The sequence below is a fragment of the Lynx canadensis genome, chromosome E2, assembly GCF_007474595.2.
Source record: "Lynx canadensis isolate LIC74 chromosome E2, mLynCan4.pri.v2, whole genome shotgun sequence".
Classification (NCBI taxonomy): domain Eukaryota; kingdom Metazoa; phylum Chordata; class Mammalia; order Carnivora; family Felidae; genus Lynx; species Lynx canadensis.
This window is the reverse complement of record NC_044317.1, coordinates 43,420,049-43,439,370: the sequence shown is the minus strand read 5'-3', so window position 1 is coordinate 43,439,370 and position 19,322 is coordinate 43,420,049. Positions and strand designations below refer to the sequence as shown.

Genomic DNA, 19,322 nt, shown 5'->3' with positions numbered 1-19,322 from the left:
CCCATTTTCCATTGGGGAACCCCCTATACTCAAGTCATATAGTTCTTGAGGGTCAACCTTCCTGACTCCATGCACTACGTGCACAGTGATTTGATGAGGAATGAGGATATGACCCGAATCCGTCCAGAGAGAGCCAGGCCTGGACCTTGCTGTAGCTACTGGTTAAGAATTCCCTTTCCACTGGGGCTGCTAAGTGGTCCGTGAAGATAAGCCTTGTGTTTGGGTTGAGGGGGGGACATCTCTGTCTCTGGTTGTAGTGGAGTCTTCTTGGAAATAAAGCTGGCATGGAGAAAAGTAGATGTGAGAGAAGAAATGAGGCACAGTCCCGATAAAAAAGTATATGGGCAGCTGGATCCAACAGTACCTGAAGCCGATTGCTCCAGGGCAGTTTCAGTTAAGTGAGCCAATTATTTTTTTTTTTTTCTCTCAAGCCAGTGGGGACTGGAGGATAATGCTCCCTGCCTGATTTGTGCCAGTCCCTAACTTCTCTCTTCCCTCCCCCACAAATGTCCTCATTGCTGTTTCCATTTGCAAACTCAGAGGCCACGTTAATCAAAACCATCTTTATTATTTAAAGAGCATCCTGTCATCAGGGGCACCTAGATGGGGGTCCCCAGATGGCAGAACAATATTTACATGGGGGTCAGGAGGGTGAGGCTCGGGTGGTCCCAGGGCTGAGTGGGCCCGCCACTGTGGAAGAGAGGAGCCTGGAGGGAGGGTATCCTTGGACCTGTGGGCTCAGCCCAAGAAGAAAAATGTCCCATTCCAGGCCCAGGGTGAACCCCACCAGGTGGGGCTGGAGCCACCTAGGCGAACTTGGGCCCTGGAGGCGTGCACATCAAGGAGAAGCCGCAGGTCAGAGCTGGGTCACCATGCCGCTGGCTTCGGAGTGAGTCTGGGGAAAGACAACTGGGGGCTTCTGAGGACTGAGAGGTTTCCCCAGTCCCACAGCTCACCTCCCCTCCCCAGAAGCCCTCTGAAATCCATGTGTTCCCTAGGCCGCCCTCTTCTAGGCCTGAGCACAGGTTTCCAGAAAACCCCGCCTTCTCCCTTTTCCCCATTAGAGTCCCAAACACTCCCGCCCTCTGGCTCCCATCTGGGCCCAACGTTCACCTTTATGGCCTGGAAGATCCACTCCCGGAAGTCACTGACTTTGGTGTAGACACCTGGCTTCTGGGCCAGGGCACAGCCGGTGCCCCAGCTCACGATGCCACACAGCCGCCAACGTGGCGTCCGAGAGATGCTATCCTCACACACGAAGGGGCCACCGCTGTCACCCTGGTGGGGGAAGGGGAGGCCTGGCTGGAGGCCGAGAGGGCATCCAGGAGGCCCTCTTGAATGGCCAGCGGCTGTGGCCACAGAGCCCCCTGGGCCTGAGATAGGGAGCCCGACCGCCCCCTGCCCTGGGTCTCCATCCCCGGAGTGGCAGGGGCTAGGGGCTACCCCACACTGTCCCTCACCTGGCAGGCGTCGATGCCACCCTCAGGGTAACCGGCACAGAACATCTTGGGCTTGATCTGGTTCGCGTAGAAATCGGGGCCGTTGCAGACATCGTTGCTGATTATGGGGACTCGGGCCTCCTGGAGTACCCCAGCCTGTTGGCCTGGGGGTGTGCGGGCAAGGCTGGCCAAGGCTGGGGAGCGTGCGCGGCCCCCTTCCCTCCTGGTGCCCCCCGCCCGGGCTCCTCAGCGTCCCTGTGCCCCGGGGCCCAGAAGCATTCGACCAGCCGGACTGCTTTTCCCCAGCCCAGCTCAGTCTCCCTGACGGCGGCTCCGCAGACAGAGGACGGGACTCACCGTAGTACTGTGTGTTGCCCCAGCCGGTTACGGTACAGATCTTGCCATCCACCAGGGCCTGGCCGGCAGCCGGGAGGCACACGGGCTGGATGTATTCTGTGAGAGAGACCACGCGGTCCAGCCTCTGCCAGCCTGGCCCACCTTGTACCAAACCCCTGTCCGGCGGCCTCAAGCGCCCTGGTACACCCTTTCCTCGGTTCTTTTTTTTTTTTTTTTTTTCATTTTTTTTTTCAACGTTTATTTATTTTTGGGACAGAGAGAGACAGAGCATGAACGGGGGAGGGGCAGAGAGAGAGGGAGACACAGAATCGGAAACAGGCTCCAGGCTCTGAGCCATCAGCCCAGAGCCTGACGCGGGGCTCGAACTCACGGACTTCGAGAGCGTGACCTGGCTGAAGTCGGACGCTTAACCGACTGCGCCACCCAGGCGCCCCTCCTTGGTTCTTTTTTTTTTTTTTTTAATTTTTTTTTTAACGTTTATTTATTTTTGAGACAGAGAGAGACAGAGCATGAACAGGGGAGGGGCAGAGAGAGAGGGAGACACAGAATCAGAAGCAAGCTCTAGGCTCTGAGCCATCAGCCCAGAGCCCGACGCGGGGCTCGAACTCACGGACCGTGAGATCGTGACCTGAGCTGAAGTCGGACGCTTAACCGACTGAGCCACCCAGGCGCCCCTCCTCAGTTCTTTTAAAATAACCACGGGAAGAGTTGCCATCAACTGAGTTAACCGTGTACGAGGCGCTTTCCTGTATCCTCCAAACTCCCATCAGCCCAGGGGGGGGGGGCACCGTTAGCCCATTTCCAGAGGAGGGACATGAAGCCAAGTCACTTGTCCAGAGTCTCATAATGACTCAGTGACAGAGCTAGAACTGGAACCCAGGTCGGCCTGATTCCGGAGCCGGTGTTCTTAACCCCGGCCCACAGGGCCAGCCCCTGCCGAGAGGGTGCCTTTGTGAGAAGTAGGAAAAGGCATCCCTATCTTTACATACTTGACTTCCAACTGCCAGAAAACCATCACAGTAGATACACAGGTCTACGCCCACAACAGTGACAATGGTGCCCCTGAGATGCGATGTCCTTGTGCCGTGCACAACACGCACAGAGGGTTTGTCTGCTCCCTGCTGGTGACTTCACGGGCCTGAGCCTCGGAGCTCTACGCTATAAAATGGACAGAATAATCTTTTCCCCCAGAGGGTGTGGTGAGAAACTGGCGAAGCACTGAGCAGCCCACCTGACACATAGGAAATGCTCACATGAATGAGTCGCAGTAATAAACGACAAAAGCGGTGACTGCTCACACGAACTGGGTGCTCACTGTGTGCTGCCATCGCTCGAAGCTCTTTACTCACATTCCCCTTTTAATCGTCTCAAAAACCCTAGGCGGTCATTTAATGGATCAGGGAAACTGAGGCACAGACAGAGGTGAAGCCACACACTCAAGATCACATAGACGGCAAGCCCCGGAATCTGATCCCAAATCCTACGCTGTTACCCCCTCGGCCTCGTGTCTCGAACCGAAGCCACTCCCACCCCCTCCTCCTGTGCTTCCACGGACACTTCTTTACTTCAGTATTTGTAACCCCCAAAGACAAGGCTTTGTTTTTTTAAAAAAAAAAAAAAGTGTATCTGGGGCGCCTGGGTGGCTCAGGTCACGATCTCATGGTTCGTGGGTTCAAGTCCCACATGCTCTGTGCTGTCAGCGTGGAGCCCAATTTGGATCTCTCCCCCTCTCTCTCCCCCACTGGTGCATGCTCTCTCTCTCTCTCAAATAAATACAAAAGAAAAAAGCAAAATGTGCATCATCCCCTTCGATGGGAAAACCAATAACACGGACCATTCAAAAGAAAATAGGCATAAAAATAAGTATAATAGAAACCACAAAACAGTCCCAGCAGCACAGCCTGGGGGTTACACGCACAGATTCCCACGCCAGGCAGGCTTGGCTCAGATCTTTGCCATTTTCCAGCTGCGGGACTTTGGAGCAGAGTTCCCTTCTCTGTGTCGGGATCTTTCCCCACGTGGGAACGAAGGATCAGAGGAGGACCCACCCTCCCCAGGCTGCCGTGGGGGCTAATTGTACTATTTCATTATCACTGTACCGTTGCCTGGCGGAGGCTCATCGTCGTCATTACTACGACTTCGTGGCCATTGTTTTTATGATTAGTGTCACCACACTGTGGCCTGCTGAAAGCGGAAGCCCAAGGTCTGCTCTGAATCCAGAGGCAGGCCCTGGAGAAGCGTCCTGGCCCCCAAGGGGAGTCTTGCCCCCTGACAGCAAGGAGATGCCCCAGAGAACTGCAGAGGGGCTAACTTCTCAGTCCCTCTCTGATTCATCTGTGTATTTTAAAAGCCTTCTTCATTTCATCTTTTTAATTTTAATTTTTTTTTATGTTTATTTATTTTTGAGAGAGAGGGAGAGACAGACCGTGAGCAGGGGAGGAGCAGAGAGAGAGGGAGACACAGAATCCGAAGCAGGCTCCAGGCTCTGAGCTCTCAGCACAAGAGCCCGATGCGGGGCTGGAACTCACGAACCACGAGATCATGACCTGAGCCGAAGTCGGACGCTCAACCGACTGAACCACCCAGGCGCCCCTCTTCATTTCATCTTAACTATATTTGTTGGTAACAGCTCTTTTGAGACGTAATGCACACACCATGCAGGTCGCCCTCTTCGAGTGTACGAGTCAATGGCTTTTTAGTGGGTTCACATAGAGTTGGGTGCCTGACGATCCATTTTAGAACAAAAGAGATCCTGTATTCTTGACTCATCCCCTCCCAATCTCCCCACCTCAGCCTCGCCCCTACCTCATACCTCCCCTACCTCCTGGTAACCACCGATCTTTCTCTGTCCCCACACCTGCCCATTCTGGAATTTCATTTTCACGGGATCATAGAGCGGCCTTTTGTGTCTGACTTTGGTTTAGCACAGTGTTTTCAAGGCTCATCTGAGTGTGTCTTGTGTCGGTACCCTGCCACTCCTTCCGTGTGTGGATGGACCACGTTCTGTTCATCCGTTTGTCAGACGTGTGGGTTGTCATCTTTTGCTTGTCGTCAACCGAGCTGCCTTGAACATCTGTGTGTGAGATTCTGTGCGGACATGTGTTTCCGCTTCTACTGGGCGCGTACCCTGGGGTGGAATTTGCTGGGCCCAATGCTAACTCCATGTTTGACTTTTCGAGGAATTGCCGGGTGGTTTTTCAAAGTGGCTGCACCAGTCGTCCCTGTTTGACGCGTGCCCGTCAAGATCGTTTCCCTTACCCCCATGAATTCCTATGGCTCCGTCCTCTCTCCTCCCAGCCTCTGGAGTCCCCAAGGCCAAGGCTCATCTCCAGACTTACCCGTGAGGGGCAGGGGGCTGGACAGGTGGACCAGGGCGATGTCATTGCTGTTTTCCTCGCTGTTGGGGTCTCGAAAGGGGAGGTAGCCCCCGTGGTACACCACCGCCTGCACCCCTAGCTGCAGGCCATGGGGGGAGGCCTGGGCCACAGCTCCGGCAAACACCCGCCATCGGGACAGGACCCGGTTCCGCCTGCCAGGGGACAGGAGAGGAGGATGGCAGCTGCCTGGGCACGGCCCGTCCCACGTCGCCTCTCCCCCTCAGCGCTACGGGACGCTCACTCAGGGAAACAGTGGGCAGCTGTCAGGACCCAGTCTCCAGAGAGCAGGGACCCTCCACAGAGGTGAGCTCCATCGTAGCGAAGACTGACTTGCCACGGCCACCTGCCCAGGCTGGTGTCTCGGCCTCCCACAATGCGATCCACAGGCAGCTTCCGACGGCCACAATCTGTGGGAGAGGCGGAGTCACGAGGGCCCCGGGAGGGCCTGGAACCTCAGGACACAGCCCCATCCTTGGGGATCTATGGGGACAAGGTCCTGCCATCCTGAGGGAGTCTGAGAGGACACAGCTCTATCCTTGTAGGGTCGGATATGGCCAGTGTGGGGGGCAGGGGGCGGGGGGGGGGGGCCTGATGGGACATGGCCCTGCTCTGGGTTTGGGGGGAGGGCCTAAGGGAGAGGGTTCTGAGTTTCAGGGTCTCACCTTGGCAGACAGTAGCCAGGAAACGGCCCCTGGGACAGTCACTGTGAGAGAAAGACAGGGGCAGAGGCAGAAATAAAAAGAGAGGCCAATTAAGATGGAAGAAAGGGCACCGACCGCGGGCGGGTGGGCGCCCCTGCCCGCTGCCCTCCTCACCACACGGAGATGACCTCGAGCAGCCTCCGGGCCAGCGGCAGCCTCCCCTCGTCCACGCAGAAGAAGCCCGACGTGCCGTTGGCGCCCGCCGTCCGCACGTCCAGCTCCGAGTGGCCCAGGGCCCTGGGCAGGCAGGGGTCAGGCCTGCTCCTCCCGCCCCGCGCCGCCCGCCCACCCCCCGAGGGCCGCCCGCTACCTGAGGAAGCCCATGTCCTCGCAGCCCAGGCCCGCCACCCCGGCGTTGGAGCGCGAGGAGCACAGCAGCCGCCACGTGCCCTCCGTGTCGTCGAACACCATGAGCCGGGCGTCGGCAGGGCTGACCTGCACTGCAGGGCGACAGGACGGCCGCCTGGGTCACCTCCCCGCTGTGCCCACCCGCTTGCCCGCCCGACCCTGCGGGGCTCCAGGACAGGGTCTCCGCGGAGCCAATAGGAGCTGGGGCGCACCTATGGGCTGGGAACCCGGGGACCTTCCTGTGGCCGCCGGGCTGCCTGAGCCGGCTGCACAGGCACCGCTAGTCTGACCCTTTGCTTGGCCATTTGGGAAGAGGGAAGCGGTTTCCAGCGAGCTCCGGAGAGGATGGGCGTGTGCGGCTGGATCTCCCGGGGCCATCTTTACCCCCAGGAGGGGAAAACTTAGCCAAGGTGGAGGAAAGCCAAGATCTGCCCCTTGATGAAGCCAGGCTTGCCAGACCCCCAGAACTGTTGGAGAAGTAAGTTCATCATTTCCCTTTCTGTTTAACCAGTTTGTTTCTTTTTTCCTTTTGTCTTCTGCAGCCTGAAGACCCTTGACACATCAGATTGCCCAAGTATCTAGAGACCCTATAGTTTTTTTGAAAGAAAGAAAGAAAGAAAGAAAGAAAGAAAGAAAGAAAGAGAAAGAAAGAAAAGCTATCTTTTCTGCAAGACTTGTCCAAGCCTTGAATATACTAAAATGCATATGGCACTTCTCCAAGTAGTATCCATTCATTCATTCATTCATTCATTCACCAGATAAGTGTTAACCAGACATATACTCCGTACCCAGTCCTGTGTGGGGTGATGCTGGGGGCACAAAGATGACCTAGGCAGCCCTGGGTTGTGCCTTCACCAAGCCCAAGTCCAGGGGTGGGAAAGACAGACAGCAGAAAAAAAGTCACTCAACCAAACACCTCATCACAGGCTGTGAGAAGAGGTGGGGTGGAGACCCAGTAAGGCTGGAGAGAGCCCATGTCTGGGGCCGGTTGTGTTGAGAACTGAAGGCCCTCTGAGCCCCTCCCAGGCTGCTCCCCACATGGCCAGAGGACCCCTTTTCACACCTAAGCCAGGTCACAGGCCTCAGGCGTATTTATTTACATTTACCCCTCAGCACGGCCAGGCTCTGTTTTGGGCAGTGGACAAATTGCTAAAGCAGTAAGCGAACCAGACAAAACCCCTGCTCCCTGGAACTCAAAGGCCAGAAGGTGAGACGGGGAATGAAAGGGACAAACGAGTCACAAAAGGAGCCGGGGAGACACATCAAGGCTGACAGAGGCAGGGGCGTACTGGCGTGCGGGGTGAAGCTGCCATTTTCCATAGGCGGGCACAGAGAGAGCTTCGTTAAGGAGGTGGAGTGTGAATGTAGATCTGAAGGAGGGGAGAGGGTTGTGAAGGCAGGTGAGGGAACGGAGAACTAGGCCACAGGACCTGCGAGTACAGAGAACCCAAGGCTGGTGGGGGGTGCGGTGGGGGAGGACCAGCAAGGCGGCCGGAGCAGAGTGAGCGAGAGGCAGAGGAGCTGGGAGGCAGGCTGGGTCAACACCAGGCCTTTGCTTCTCCCCGAAGAGAGGGGCAGCCAGGGGAGGCTCTGAGCCGGGAGGCCCTGACCCGACTCGGGGGTTCACAGGCTCCCTCTGCCTGCGGGCCGGGAGCAGAGCAGCGGGGGACCTGGGGAGGGGCTGCTGTGGTGTCCAGGAGGGGGTGGATGGAAGCTGGGCCAGGGCAGGGACGGTGGGGGCGAAGGGTTTAGACTCTGGGTCGCAGGGACAGGGTTTGCTGGCAGACTGGACGTGGCTGTGAAGGAAGGACAGGGGTCAAGGACAACTCCACGGTGTTTGGCCTGAGCCACAGAAGGACGGAGCTGCCATTGACCAGGATGGGGAAGGGGGCCGGGGGAGCAGGTCTGGGGAAGGACCAGCTGTGACCTCCTGGGTCCTTTTCTCCCGAGCTTCCTGCATTGCTGCTGCTGCAGAGCACATTCTAAGAAACCAAATCTGGGGCAAACTCAGTTTGCCAACCTCTCAGGAGGAAGCCGGCGAGGCCGTACCCAAGCCGAGTGGTCTTCCCATAGCCCCACAGATCTGGACAAGGTCGTGCTGAGACCCTGCTAGGTGCCCAGCACTATGCCTCGTGCTCTCCCTGACCACCAACAGCAGGGCCTTGCCACACCACCCCGAAGCCACAGAGATCCCCATTTTGGTCAGAGGAGGGGCTCAAGCTCAGAGAGACGGGCTGACTTGTCCAACATCACCGGGTGAGTGAGAAGCAGAGAGGGTTCGCACCCAGGCTTCGCCACTCCAAACCCCAAGCTGTGAATGTTGCCCTAGGCGGCCTGTCCAGTCACTTCCCCTTCCGAGGGCCAAACAGTGACAGCGGGGGGATGTCAGTGGGTTGGACCATGTTATGCTGTGTCATATCTGGTATGGGGGGGTGGCTTTTGAATCTCACAACCATCCTAGGGCATAGAGACCCCTTCTATGCCCATCTTGCAGATCGGGAAACTGAGCCTCAGAGAGGACATACTTGCCCAGGAACCTACCACTAAGAACCAGCAAAGAATTTGAACCCAGGCCTGCCAGCCTACATACTCACTGCTGCTTCTGAGGGTCTCACCTGGACTTTCACCGGCCCCACCCTGGGCACACTTCCCCCAGCTAGCACTAAGAGCCTCCTGGCTGTCCTGCCTTAATTATGGCCTCCTGCTCTGAGGTGGGGGCAGGCGATGCCTGGTGCCTCTGCTGGATGGCGCCCACCACCCCACATTCCAAGACCAAGACCTGGGGTTCAAACCGTCAGCTGGGGGTGAAAAGTTTCCAAGTGTTCCAGATAGGGTGAGGCCTTAGGGAAAAAATGATCACTTTATAGATATGGGTTGGGGGAGATGCGGGGAGGGAATATCAAATGCTCCCTCCAATTATTTTTGAAGCCACGTTCTGTGCCACCGTTTCTCACTTTTCAACTCTTTATTCTTGTTTGAATTATTTGAAAAAAAAAAAATGTGTTCCGGGTCACCTGGCTGGCTTACTAAATTGTGTGATATAGTTAGAGGTGTGAAAATCCCAGGAAAATGAGGTGGGGATATAGTTTTGCGTCTGTTTTTGTTTGTTTGTTTGTTTGTTTGTTTTGTAATTTCCCAGCAGTTTTGGAAAACCCAAGTATAACTTGAGCAGTAGTGCTGACGTTGGCCGGAGCTCGGTCTGAATCACGGCCTAGTTACTTTCCAGCTGGAGGCCAAGAACAAGGTAGTTCATTGGCAACTTGTGTGGTTTCATTTAAGCAAAGACTCCCTGAGCACCGACTTAGATGCAGGACACCGTCTAGGACAGCAAACAACGTGCCCCTGCCCTCCTAAAATGCACCAGAAGTACATAATTATCAGTGTGAGGAGAGTTCTACCGCAGCAACACGGATGGTGGTGGGGTCGGGGGGAGCATGAGGTCTGGGGTGCAGGAAGGCCTTGCTCAGGAACGTTAAAGCCTGAAGGTGAGACACAAAAGCAGTATTTACCAAGTGGCTGAGAACCAAGCACTGCAAGGACCTGCATCTCTCATTCTCCCCCGCGCCCCTCGCCGCTTACAGATGAGGCTATTGGGACTCAGGCGGGGCAGGACCGGTAGGAGGCCCCAGAGCTCAGAGTGACGGTGCGGAACCTTGAAACTGCTTCTAGGTGTGAGCTGGAAAGAGGTGAGAAGCAAAGACTGTGGGACCGGGAGGGTTCTTCAAGGGCATGAGAGTGGACCCTGGCGAGTGCCAGACGCAAGCGTGAGGTGCGGGCGGAAGAGGGGGATGGACCCTAGGAGCCTTGGAGCCGCAACGCGTTGAGATTTTAGCCCAGCGGCAGTGGGGAGCTATGGAGGGGTTTTCGGCAGGGGCACGATCCCTCTGTCCTGCCGCTTATTCGGTGTGTGGTCTTCACTTCACTGGGCCTCAGTTTCCCCCATCTGAAAAATGGGGATTATAACAGCTCCAAATTCACACGGTATGGTGCAAAATTTACAGCCAGGGCCTGGCAGATGTTAGCCGTCACTATGGCCAGTTGCTTGGCTATTTCTCGAGAAACAACAGAGTGTAGTTGTTCTGCACAAAAGCAGATCTAGGCTACCTGGGTTCAGATCCCAGACCCCGCCGCTTACTAGCTCTGAGACCTGCAGTACATCACTGGGCCTTTCTGTGCCGCGGCCTCCCCACATTAAAATGAGCTTTGGGGGAGGGTTAATGAATTGACAGCATAGAGCCCAGGGGCCTGCGCCCGGCACCTGTAAATGCCAAGTGCTGACATGATGACCAACATGGACGTAGGCTTCCCTTGTCTGGATTTTCATTTCTTCTCTTGACGTGAGCAGAGCCCTTTATGGAATTGATGAGGCTCACGGGAGTGAAAAATACATGCCGACACTTAAGTTCCCCTTTCTTCCCGCTGCTCTGGGCCACAGAGCGGCAGCCTGGGGCTGGCATCTGGGGAAATTCGTCCATTCATTCCACATTTAGTGTCTGTATCTATTATTAGTGTGGCCGTTCATTCTCAGCTGCCTGCAGACACAGCTCTAGCAGGCAAGTCTAACAGCTATTCCTGGCCTCATCATCTACCAGCTGTGTGCCCTCTCTGGTCTCATTTTCCACGTCTGTAAATGGGGGTCATAACAGCAGCCGCCCCCCAGAAGAACTAGAATGGGTCGCCGAATTCACACGGCACCCCTCAGACAGGTTTTGACCTTGCCTCGCAGTAAGGAACACGTTTTACATCACAGCGTAGCCCTGAACCTGTGCTTTCTGGGGCGAATCACTGCGTTGCTCCGAGCCTCAGTTTCCCCATCTGTAAAACGGACTGATTAACGGTACCACTCTCGTAAAACCAAAACAGAAGATCAACGAAACTTTTTCTTACGGAGAGAGGTACACTGTGGTATTTTCTAATCTTACCTATTTTTTAAAATGCGGTTTTCAACTCCCTAATTTAATTTCACGATGCACCAAGCGGGTAATGCACCTAGAGTCTAAGAGACACCAGACAAGTGAAGTGCTTAGAACAGTGCCTGGCCCAGAGCAGGCCCTCCACACGGCACAACATCGCTGCTAACTTCTCTGCACGGGCTCCCGCAGTCACTCAGGACCTTTTTTCTGGAGCTCCCACCAGGTACATGTGTCCTCCAGGGCTTCCCAAAGGGTCCCAGCCTGCTTTACTCACCCGGATACAGCGGCTCCTGATCACTCTTGAGTAGAAAGGTCACTGCAGAGAAGGTAGAGGTGAGGGCAGGCAGGCGGCGGGGGGGAGGGGGGGGGCTGCAGGGGGCAGGGGAGGGTAGAGGCCCGGGGCCACTCTCACCAATGGCCCAGGATGCTGCCCCGATGGCCGTCAGGAGCAGCAGTGTCCCCGCAGCGAGAGCTGCCACCTTGGGTCCGGAACAGCATGGCACAGTCCGGCCACCTGCAACAGACACCGTGCTGGAGCCACCGCCAGGCCTGTCCTCGTCACGGCAGGGTCTGGGCACGGAGCCAGCTCTTAGCCCCCAGGGCTAACTTAGCACGCCTGAGCCTGCCATGCCCTGGGCCCAGTTTCTCAGGGCCGTCCCTCCCCTACAGCGTGGACAACCAGGTGTCCAGCTCCACAAGGCTTCCCGCTGGGAAGGGGCGTGGCCGGGACAGCCGCACTCCTGCCACGTAATGATCTCTCCTCCCCGGTGTCGGTGACACATGACAGGCGCTTCTGCACTTTGCTATCTCCTTCATCGTGTTGCACCCCTTTCTCGAAACTCTCACTTCTGATAACTCTCTCAGAGGTTCTTGTGACCCTTGACCTTTGCCCCCTTGGCAGCTCACTTCCCTCCTGTTTAGCATTTCCCCACCACCAGACTGCTCCGGTCCCTCCGTCCTTGGGTATTCTCCCAAAGCCAGACCTCTCCCGCAGGACCCAGCTCCAAGGTCAAATGTGCCCCTGGAGGGTAAGAACCTAAGTTTGAAAATTCGCAAGCCCCGCTTTGAAATATTGGTCTTACTCCGTGCTGACAGCTCGGAATCTGGAGTCTGCTTCCGATTCTGGGTCTCCCTCTCTCTGCCCCTCCCCCGCTCATGCTCTGTCTCCCTCTGTCTGTCTCTCTCTGTCTCTCTCTCAAAAATAAATAAACATTGGGGCGCCTAGGTGGCCCAGTCGGTTAAGCGGCCGACTTCGGCTCAGGTCATGATCTTGCGGTCCGTGGGTTCGAGCCCTGCGTCGGGTTCTGTGCTGACTGCTCAGAGCCTGGAGCCTGTTTCGGATTCTGTGTCTCCCTCTTTCTCTGACCCTCCCCTGTTCATGCTCTCTCTCTGTCTCAAAAATAAATAAACGTTAAAAAAAAAAAAGAGTTAAAGAATCCATGCTATAAATAAATAAATAAATAAACATTAAAAAACATTTTAAATGTCGGCCTTACCCCTCCCTCCCTGGGACCTTGGACAGGTGGCATCACCTCTTTGAGCCTCAGCTTTCTCATCTATTTAATGGACATCCTCCCAGCACTCACCTAAAAATAATACTTTCAAGTTCTCTTAAATAATAGCCAAACTCTAATCACAGGCTTATTTTCTCAAGCACTGCTCTAAATGCATTCACTTACTCAGGCCTCATTTCAATTATGGTTCCCATTCTTCAAGCAGGAAGCACTAAGGCTCAGAGAAGTGGAGTCACACGCTCAGGGTGACTCAGCCAGCAAGAGGCAGTGCTGAGTCCTGAACCCCGGGCACGTTTGGTGCTGGGGCCCAAGTGTAGAACCACTAAGCCATGCTACCTCTCCCCGTGCTATAATGCCCGGCATAGAAAAAGTTCTCAATAAATGCTTTTACATCATTATAGCTGTGTGGTCCTGGACAATACCCTTCACCTCTCTGGGCCTCACTTTTCTCATTGGTAAATGGAGCTCTATTCATTCATTGTCCTGTTGGAGCATCCACTGTACCTGGCCCCATTCTAGGCTCAGGAGACACATCCCAAAACAAAACAGGTGAGATGCCCGCTCTCGTGGGGCTCACATTCTCATACGTGTAAGGTTGAGGGGAAAACATAAACAAGTAAGCAAACTCGATCATTTCCAGACTGTGGCGAAGTCTATGAAGGAAATAATGCAGGTCAAGGCAGCAGGTGGCCTCCGGAGGGTGCTGAGGGAAGGTCTCCCCAAGAGGGGACTTTTGAGCAGAGACCTGAAGGGTGACACCAGCCATGTAAAGATCTCAAGGAAGAGCGCTGTGGGCTGAGGGAACAGCACAGGCAAAATCCTTGAGGCAAAAATAAGCATATGATCTGTTTGAGAGAGGCCACTGATGTGGCCAGAATGGCATGAGCTTGGGGGAAGGCAGGCACCGAGGCTGGGACCAACTAGGGAGGCCAGTAGCCTGAGGAGAAGGGGGGTTTCATTCCCAGTGCGACAGAGGCCCTGGGGATTAAGAGCCAACCCCTTTTGCTAGGGATTGCGGGAGGGCCGAAGACGCAGGGCTGCTAAAAGCCTTTGGCAGGGCCTGGCGTGTGCCCAGCTGTCCCTGGCACCTGCAGGCCGTCCCCAGGGCAGCAGGAGCTCCCAGCTCTCCCCTCCATGTCATGGGCACAGGGCCAGACCAGCACCCAGAACGGAGCAAGGCTTGGTCCAGGATCCTCCTGGGACGGCCGGCGTCTGGGTGTCTTAAGAATTTGAGGGGCGCCTGGGTGGCGCAGTCGGTTAAGCGTCCGACTTCAGCCAGGTCACGATCTCGCGGTCTGTGAGTTCGAGCCCCGCGTCGGGCTCTGGGCTGATGGCTCAGAGCCTGGAGCCTGTTTCTGATTCTGTGTCTCCCTCTCTCTCTGCCCCTCGCCCGTTCATGCTCTGTCTCTCTCTGTCCCAAAAATAAATAAACGTTGAAAAAAAAAAAAAGAATTTGAGAAGCCAGCAGTTCCCGTCAAGGCATGAGAAAACAAATACTCCCTCCCTCCAAAGAGGCCACAGTGGGCCAGGCCAACCCTGGCCTCCCGCCCACGCCCGCCCACCGGCGACTCTGCCCCCAACCATCTTCCTGGTTCCGGTGGGAGGTCTTGACTCCCTGCAGCCATGAGGCTGGTCCTGGTCCCTTTGTTTTCAGGTGCCTGTCAGGGCTTTGGGCCCAGCCCGGAGGCTCTGGTGTGCCTGCCGGGGTGCCGAGCGCTGCCACCCCGTGTCTCTTGGGGTGGGAAGAACCTCCTTCCACGCCTTCTGGATCTGGGGACTTCGAGTAACCCTAAAACAGGTGCCCCTGGTGGGACAGGAGGCGTCTTCACTCTGGGTCCGCCTGTGTGAGAGGCCTCCTCACAGCTCGTCTTTGTGGAGGCAGGAAGTGTCCTCACTGTGGGCGTGAGGCAGCCTCCTTGCCCTGATTCCCGGGAAGCAGGGGAGCCTCCGGGCCTGGGAGGCAGCCTGCCCAGCCTCTGCCGCAGGCACTGCTCTCTGCCCCCCAAGGGCACTAAGGCTGCCCTACCTCAGGTCTTCTGCCCCCACCATTTGGCTGCAAACCCTCACAAGTGACATCTTTGGTTCCTTGGCTTGAAACTCAGGCTCGTGGCTCAGCCCTCACCCTACCCAGCTCCCACTTCCCGAATGGAGGGCCCTCCTTTGGCCTCCGGGATACGGCACGTGCCCGATTCTCCTTCCATTTCTCCGATGGGGCCTTCCCCATTCCCTGACCCTCTTCTTACTCCCTGAAACCTGGGGTCCATAGGGTGGCACATGGCCTCCCCCCACTCAGGCCCCCTGCTCCCATATCTGTCTCACACACCTCCACAGCCTCAGTTTCCCTTTTCTGTCCTGCAGCCTCGTAGATGTCCCCGCCCACAGGATCCTCCTGGCCTGACACTGGCCTCGATGTCCTCCCAACCCCCAGGTTCCGTCAGAGGCTCTCATCCTCAGGACTGTCCCTCATCTGCAGAATGCTTCCCCCTGCCACACACACAGCTTGCCAGCTCACACAGCCTGCAGGCCTCCTGAGCATCTCCTGTCCACCCTCTCCTTCCCTGCTCCCAGCCCCACCTGGGCTCAGCCTCCCTTCTGGTCCAGCCTCCACACAGAAGCCCGAAGATCTTCCTAAACACAAAATCCATCCTGTCCCTTCTTTACCTAGAACCCTCCATGGCTCCCCAGTGTCCCCAGGACAGAGTCTTAGACCTTCAGCCCTGTGGTGCAGCTGTTAGAGATTCGGGGATTGAACATGTTTCCCCAAATTCCCAGAGAGTCTTATGGGGCTTTCTTTATCAGACACCCAATAGTTTCCAAAGAGCAGTCAAAGCCCCAGAACTTGTAAAACACAAGTCAGTATAAGAGAAACGAAGACTAACCACCAGCGCCATCTTGCGGAGAGACCCAGCACTGCCAAGGCATCAGCCAGCCCTTCAGCAGAAATAGTCCTAAGAGACGTGGCTCCAGCTTGCTCACCTCACCGCTGCCCCAGCTCCACTTCCGGTATTACCTCCAGAAATAGCCGAATTACCCATGTGCCACTGCACACCCAGCGCCTTGTCAGCCCCTGCCTTTAGCCGCTCTTCCCTCTGCCTGGCACACCCTACCTATTCCCTACTCATCCTGAGTGTCAGCCCAGGTATCGCCTCCTCCAATTCTGAGTCCCCAGGGAGCACCAAGAAGCCTGCCTTGGGCGCACTTCAAAGTAACACAGATGTAGCAGCCACAAGGCAGGGATGGCTCTCAGCCCTGTCCTAGCCCCGTCCTGAACTTCCCTTACATCCTTGCACCAGGTGTTAATAAGGACGGTATCATTATCCTCGTCCCCAGTGTACAGATGAGGAAAGGAGGCCCAGAGAGGCGCAGCCACCTACCCTGGGTCACCCAGCAAGTCGGCGCAGCACCAGAACCTCTAAGCATCTGTATCCAGGTTTGACCACCGGCTCCAGCCCCGCCAGCAGGACCCCGCGACGGGACCGGCTTGAGCTGCCCGGGGGTGCACTGGAGCCCCACTCTGCCTTGCTTCTCTCTGTAGCCAGACCATCTCCGGCCACCCCTCTGGGCATGACCTGCTTTTCTCCCTGGTTCATTCACACATGGGCCCCAGGCCCGGGGACCCCAGGAGAGATGCTGTCCCTGAGGTTCCAGGCTCTGTCACCCACCTGCTCAGCCAGGACAAGTGCCCCCTCCTGAGCCACTGCGAGCCTGGGCTCGCTCTGGGCCACAGCCGTGCGGCTTGGGGCTTGATCTGCCAACTGTGCTGAGACCCCACAAGGGCAGTGTCCACACTGATCGTTTCAGCCAACACAGCCAGCCCTGCCGAGCGTGCCATTCAGACCCTCATGCCACCCTGTGAGGCGTGCCTTCGTATCATCTCCATTCTACAGATGAAAGCTTGAGGACAAGAGAGGATAAATCCGGGACCTCCCAGCCAGAAAGTGCCACCACCTGGGACCAAACCCAGCTAGCCTGGTTGCAGGAGGAAGAGAGGGAGCCGGCCCCCACTGGAGAGGCAGGCAGGAAAGGCCGTCCCCTGATCGGGCCCCTCCAGCTGGCCCCCAAGCGTGGAAGAGGTTGAGGGAGAGGCAGGCTGTTTGGAACCCTCACCGGGGCCTGCCAAGAGCCCTTCAGTGCCAGCCACTCGGGCACGTGTTTTCCCCCATCGTTCCTGGAGTGCTTTCTCTGCGACCTCTCCCCTCTCCATCCATCCTGGCCGAGTCCAAAGTTCTCTCTCTGCTCTTTTGTCCACAGTGCGGGGAGGTGGGAGGAATGTCTGGAATCGGTGGGGGTCTCGGGTCCCGGGGACGCCAAGTCGGCTGACCTCTGTCATAACCGCTCCAGCTCATGGCATGTGTCTCACATGCTAAGCCCCACAGTGGTGCCTTGTGTGTGCTCCGAGCTCCCAACAACCCCCGTACATAGGCAGGTAGGTAGGTTGGTAGCATTAGGATCCATGCTTGACCCAGGGGTAAAATGAAGCCCAGAGAAAGGATGTCAGTTGTACAAGACCACACAGCAAAAAAGTGGCAGGTTCAAGTACAGGCCTGTGTGTTTAGCTCCAGAGTCTGTGTCCTTAACCATGATAGCTGGTCTTCCCACCTTAGCCCCAAGGAGAAGACGGTCCAGGGTTCGCTGAGAGATCACTGGGGTGTGAGGGGAAACTGAGGCATGGAGCCAGGCAGGTCATATGGGGTAGCGGGAAGGCGGGTGGTGGCACAGCCCCACAGAAAATTTGGTTAATAGTTAATCAGGTGGAAGAGACTTCCTAAGGGGCTGGGGGTGGGCCCAGGAGGGGTGCCAGAGCCAGGGGGCTCTGAGGGGGTGGAGGGCTGGGAACAGAGCACAGAGGGAGGGGCGCGAGGCAGAGCCAAGGTTGGGACTCAAGGAAAAGGGGACTCACCCTCTTTCTCCGCCATGTCACGGCCTCTTGTTAATGATTCCCCGGCTGACTTCCTGGGCCGGGGAGGGACCTGTGGGGAGATGAACCGAGAGGCAGGGCCTGGGGGAGCCGAGCCCAGCCCCGGTGCCCCCAGTCCCAGGCGCCCATCCAGGGAGGCTGGAGGGACTGGGCCCTGGCCAGAGCACGCCGTGATCACGGACGCAGATCGGGCCGGGTTCAAGGATGGGGTCAGTGTCTGACCAGCAGCCAGGGGACGCCTGATTTGCAGGGTTGGGGGCCCCCCGTGCCTGGGCCTTGGTGAGGAGTGGGCTGAAGGTCCGAATTCCTGGGGCTGAGGGAGTAGATGAGAGCTGGGGACCTGAACTCCTGGGTCCTGGGGAAAAAGGCATTTGGGGGCTCTGAACTGCTGGGTATGTGGGAGGAGGGGCGTAGGAGCCCAGACTCCCGGGTCTGAGGGAGGCGGAGACTGGGGCCCCATCCCTGTGTCTGAGGGAGATGGGGCTGGAGCTCCAAGGTCCTTGGAGAGACGTCTGGGAGCCCCTCTACTGGGAGGTGGGCGCTAGGTAGGGTGAGGATGAGGGGACCCGTATCCCGGCCTGGAACTGAGGGCCCTGGTCCTTACCCTGGGGTCCGGCAGGTGGGGGCGGAGCTGAGAGATAGTGCCCTTGTCGGGTCAGTCTCCAGGCCTGGGCAGGAGCATGGTGGCCCCGCAGCAGCGGTGGCCCGGAGGCAGAGGCAGCGGCGTGGGGCCTGCTAGGCCTGGCTGCCTCACCTGAGGAGGAGGGGGACTGGGCCGGAGGCGGGGGAAGGGGCGGGGAGAGGCAGGGCGGAGGGATCGGCAACGCTGGAGGCCACCTGGCTGGTGGGGCAGGGTTTGCAGGGGCTGGACCTGGCCGGCCTGCCCCCGCATCGCCTCCTTCCGGCCTGGAGGGGGCCCAGGTGTGCCAGTCTGAGGGGACATGGAAGGGGGGGGGGGTTGGGCAGACAGACAGAGCAGGCCGGGGATGGGGGGTGGGGCTGAGGGGGTGCCCGCAAGGATTGAAGGACGGGCCTTTGAACTGGAGGCAACCAGACAGAGGGCCCCGGCTGCCCCAAGCCCACCCTGCCCCTGCCTCTGCCCCTGCCTCTGGCCCAGCCCCCGCCCTACCCGCCCCCCCCCCACCTTGCCCCAGCTCAGGCCTAACTCCCTCCCTGTCCTCCCCTGCTTCCTCTAGCACCTCCTGCCCAGCCCCAAGCCTGCCACTGCCCCTGCCATTTCCTGCCCCCCATGTGCAGCTCCTGAACAAGGCAGTCCGGGTCCCTGCCCCAGCCCTGGCCCCGGCCCCCTCCCCCCAGCTGCCTTCCTACAAGTCACGGGGGCTGGTTTGCTTTGGCAGCTTCCCTGCTGCCTGCAGCAGTGACCTCTGGAGCCTGGAAGTCCTACACAGGGGGGATGGGGGGCTTGGCCCGGAAAAGGCAGCACTGAGTGCTGAGGCCCAGGCCAAGTGGCCGGAAGTGTCCACAGGCAGATACACACTGTCCCGCCAGCAGCCAAGAGCGATCCACGTCAGACCCCAGGGCTAGATAAACACCCAGACACACAAGGGTCACCATCAGACACCTGCTTGTGGACAGCCATGCACCCAAACACAGACCACAGCTGCTCGCCCCACACACTGGCTCCACTCAGAGCCACAGCCTCTCACAGGGGGTCGTGCTGGCGGGGCCCCGCTGCTGCCCAGCCCCTCATCTCCCTCTCCCTCTCCCCAGCTCCCATCACAGCAGAGACCCACA

At 57.5% G+C, this 19,322-nt stretch overlaps 1 protein-coding gene across 2 annotated transcripts; it reads right to left on the bottom strand.

The window, feature by feature from the left end:
- Positions 1–553: 553 nt before the first annotated feature.
- On the bottom strand, positions 554–18,307 carry HPN (hepsin). 2 transcript variants are annotated; one of them, XM_030298668.1, is made up of 13 exons: positions 18,172–18,307; positions 17,550–17,619; positions 11,548–11,649; positions 11,410–11,451; positions 6,185–6,314; positions 5,989–6,111; positions 5,836–5,876; positions 5,415–5,580; positions 5,135–5,325; positions 1,797–1,892; positions 1,461–1,603; positions 1,114–1,302; positions 554–895 (listed from the first exon to the last, which is right to left on the bottom strand). In XM_030298668.1, the coding sequence occupies exons 2-13, from the start codon at positions 17,563–17,565 to the stop codon at positions 857–859; spliced, it is 1,278 nt and encodes a 425-aa protein (XP_030154528.1). In that variant the 5' UTR covers positions 17,566–17,619; positions 18,172–18,307; the 3' UTR covers positions 554–856. The 2 variants fall into 2 exon arrangements, with proteins under 2 accessions (XP_030154528.1, XP_030154530.1); XM_030298670.1 differs by having other exon boundaries at positions 1,114–1,278.
- Positions 18,308–19,322: the final 1,015 nt, after the last annotated feature.

What these genes read in the sequence shown, in the direction of transcription:
- HPN (XM_030298668.1), bottom strand. An exon ending in TCAGGAGCCGCTGTATCCGG is followed by an intron (nt 6,315 to 11,409) that starts GTGAGTAAAGCA and finishes GTCGCCCTGCAG; the next exon opens with TGCAGGTCAGCCCTGCCGAC. An exon ending in CTCGAGGTCATCTCCGTGTG is followed by an intron (nt 5,877 to 5,988) that starts GTGAGGAGGGCA and finishes TTTCTCTCACAG; the next exon opens with TGACTGTCCCAGGGGCCGTT.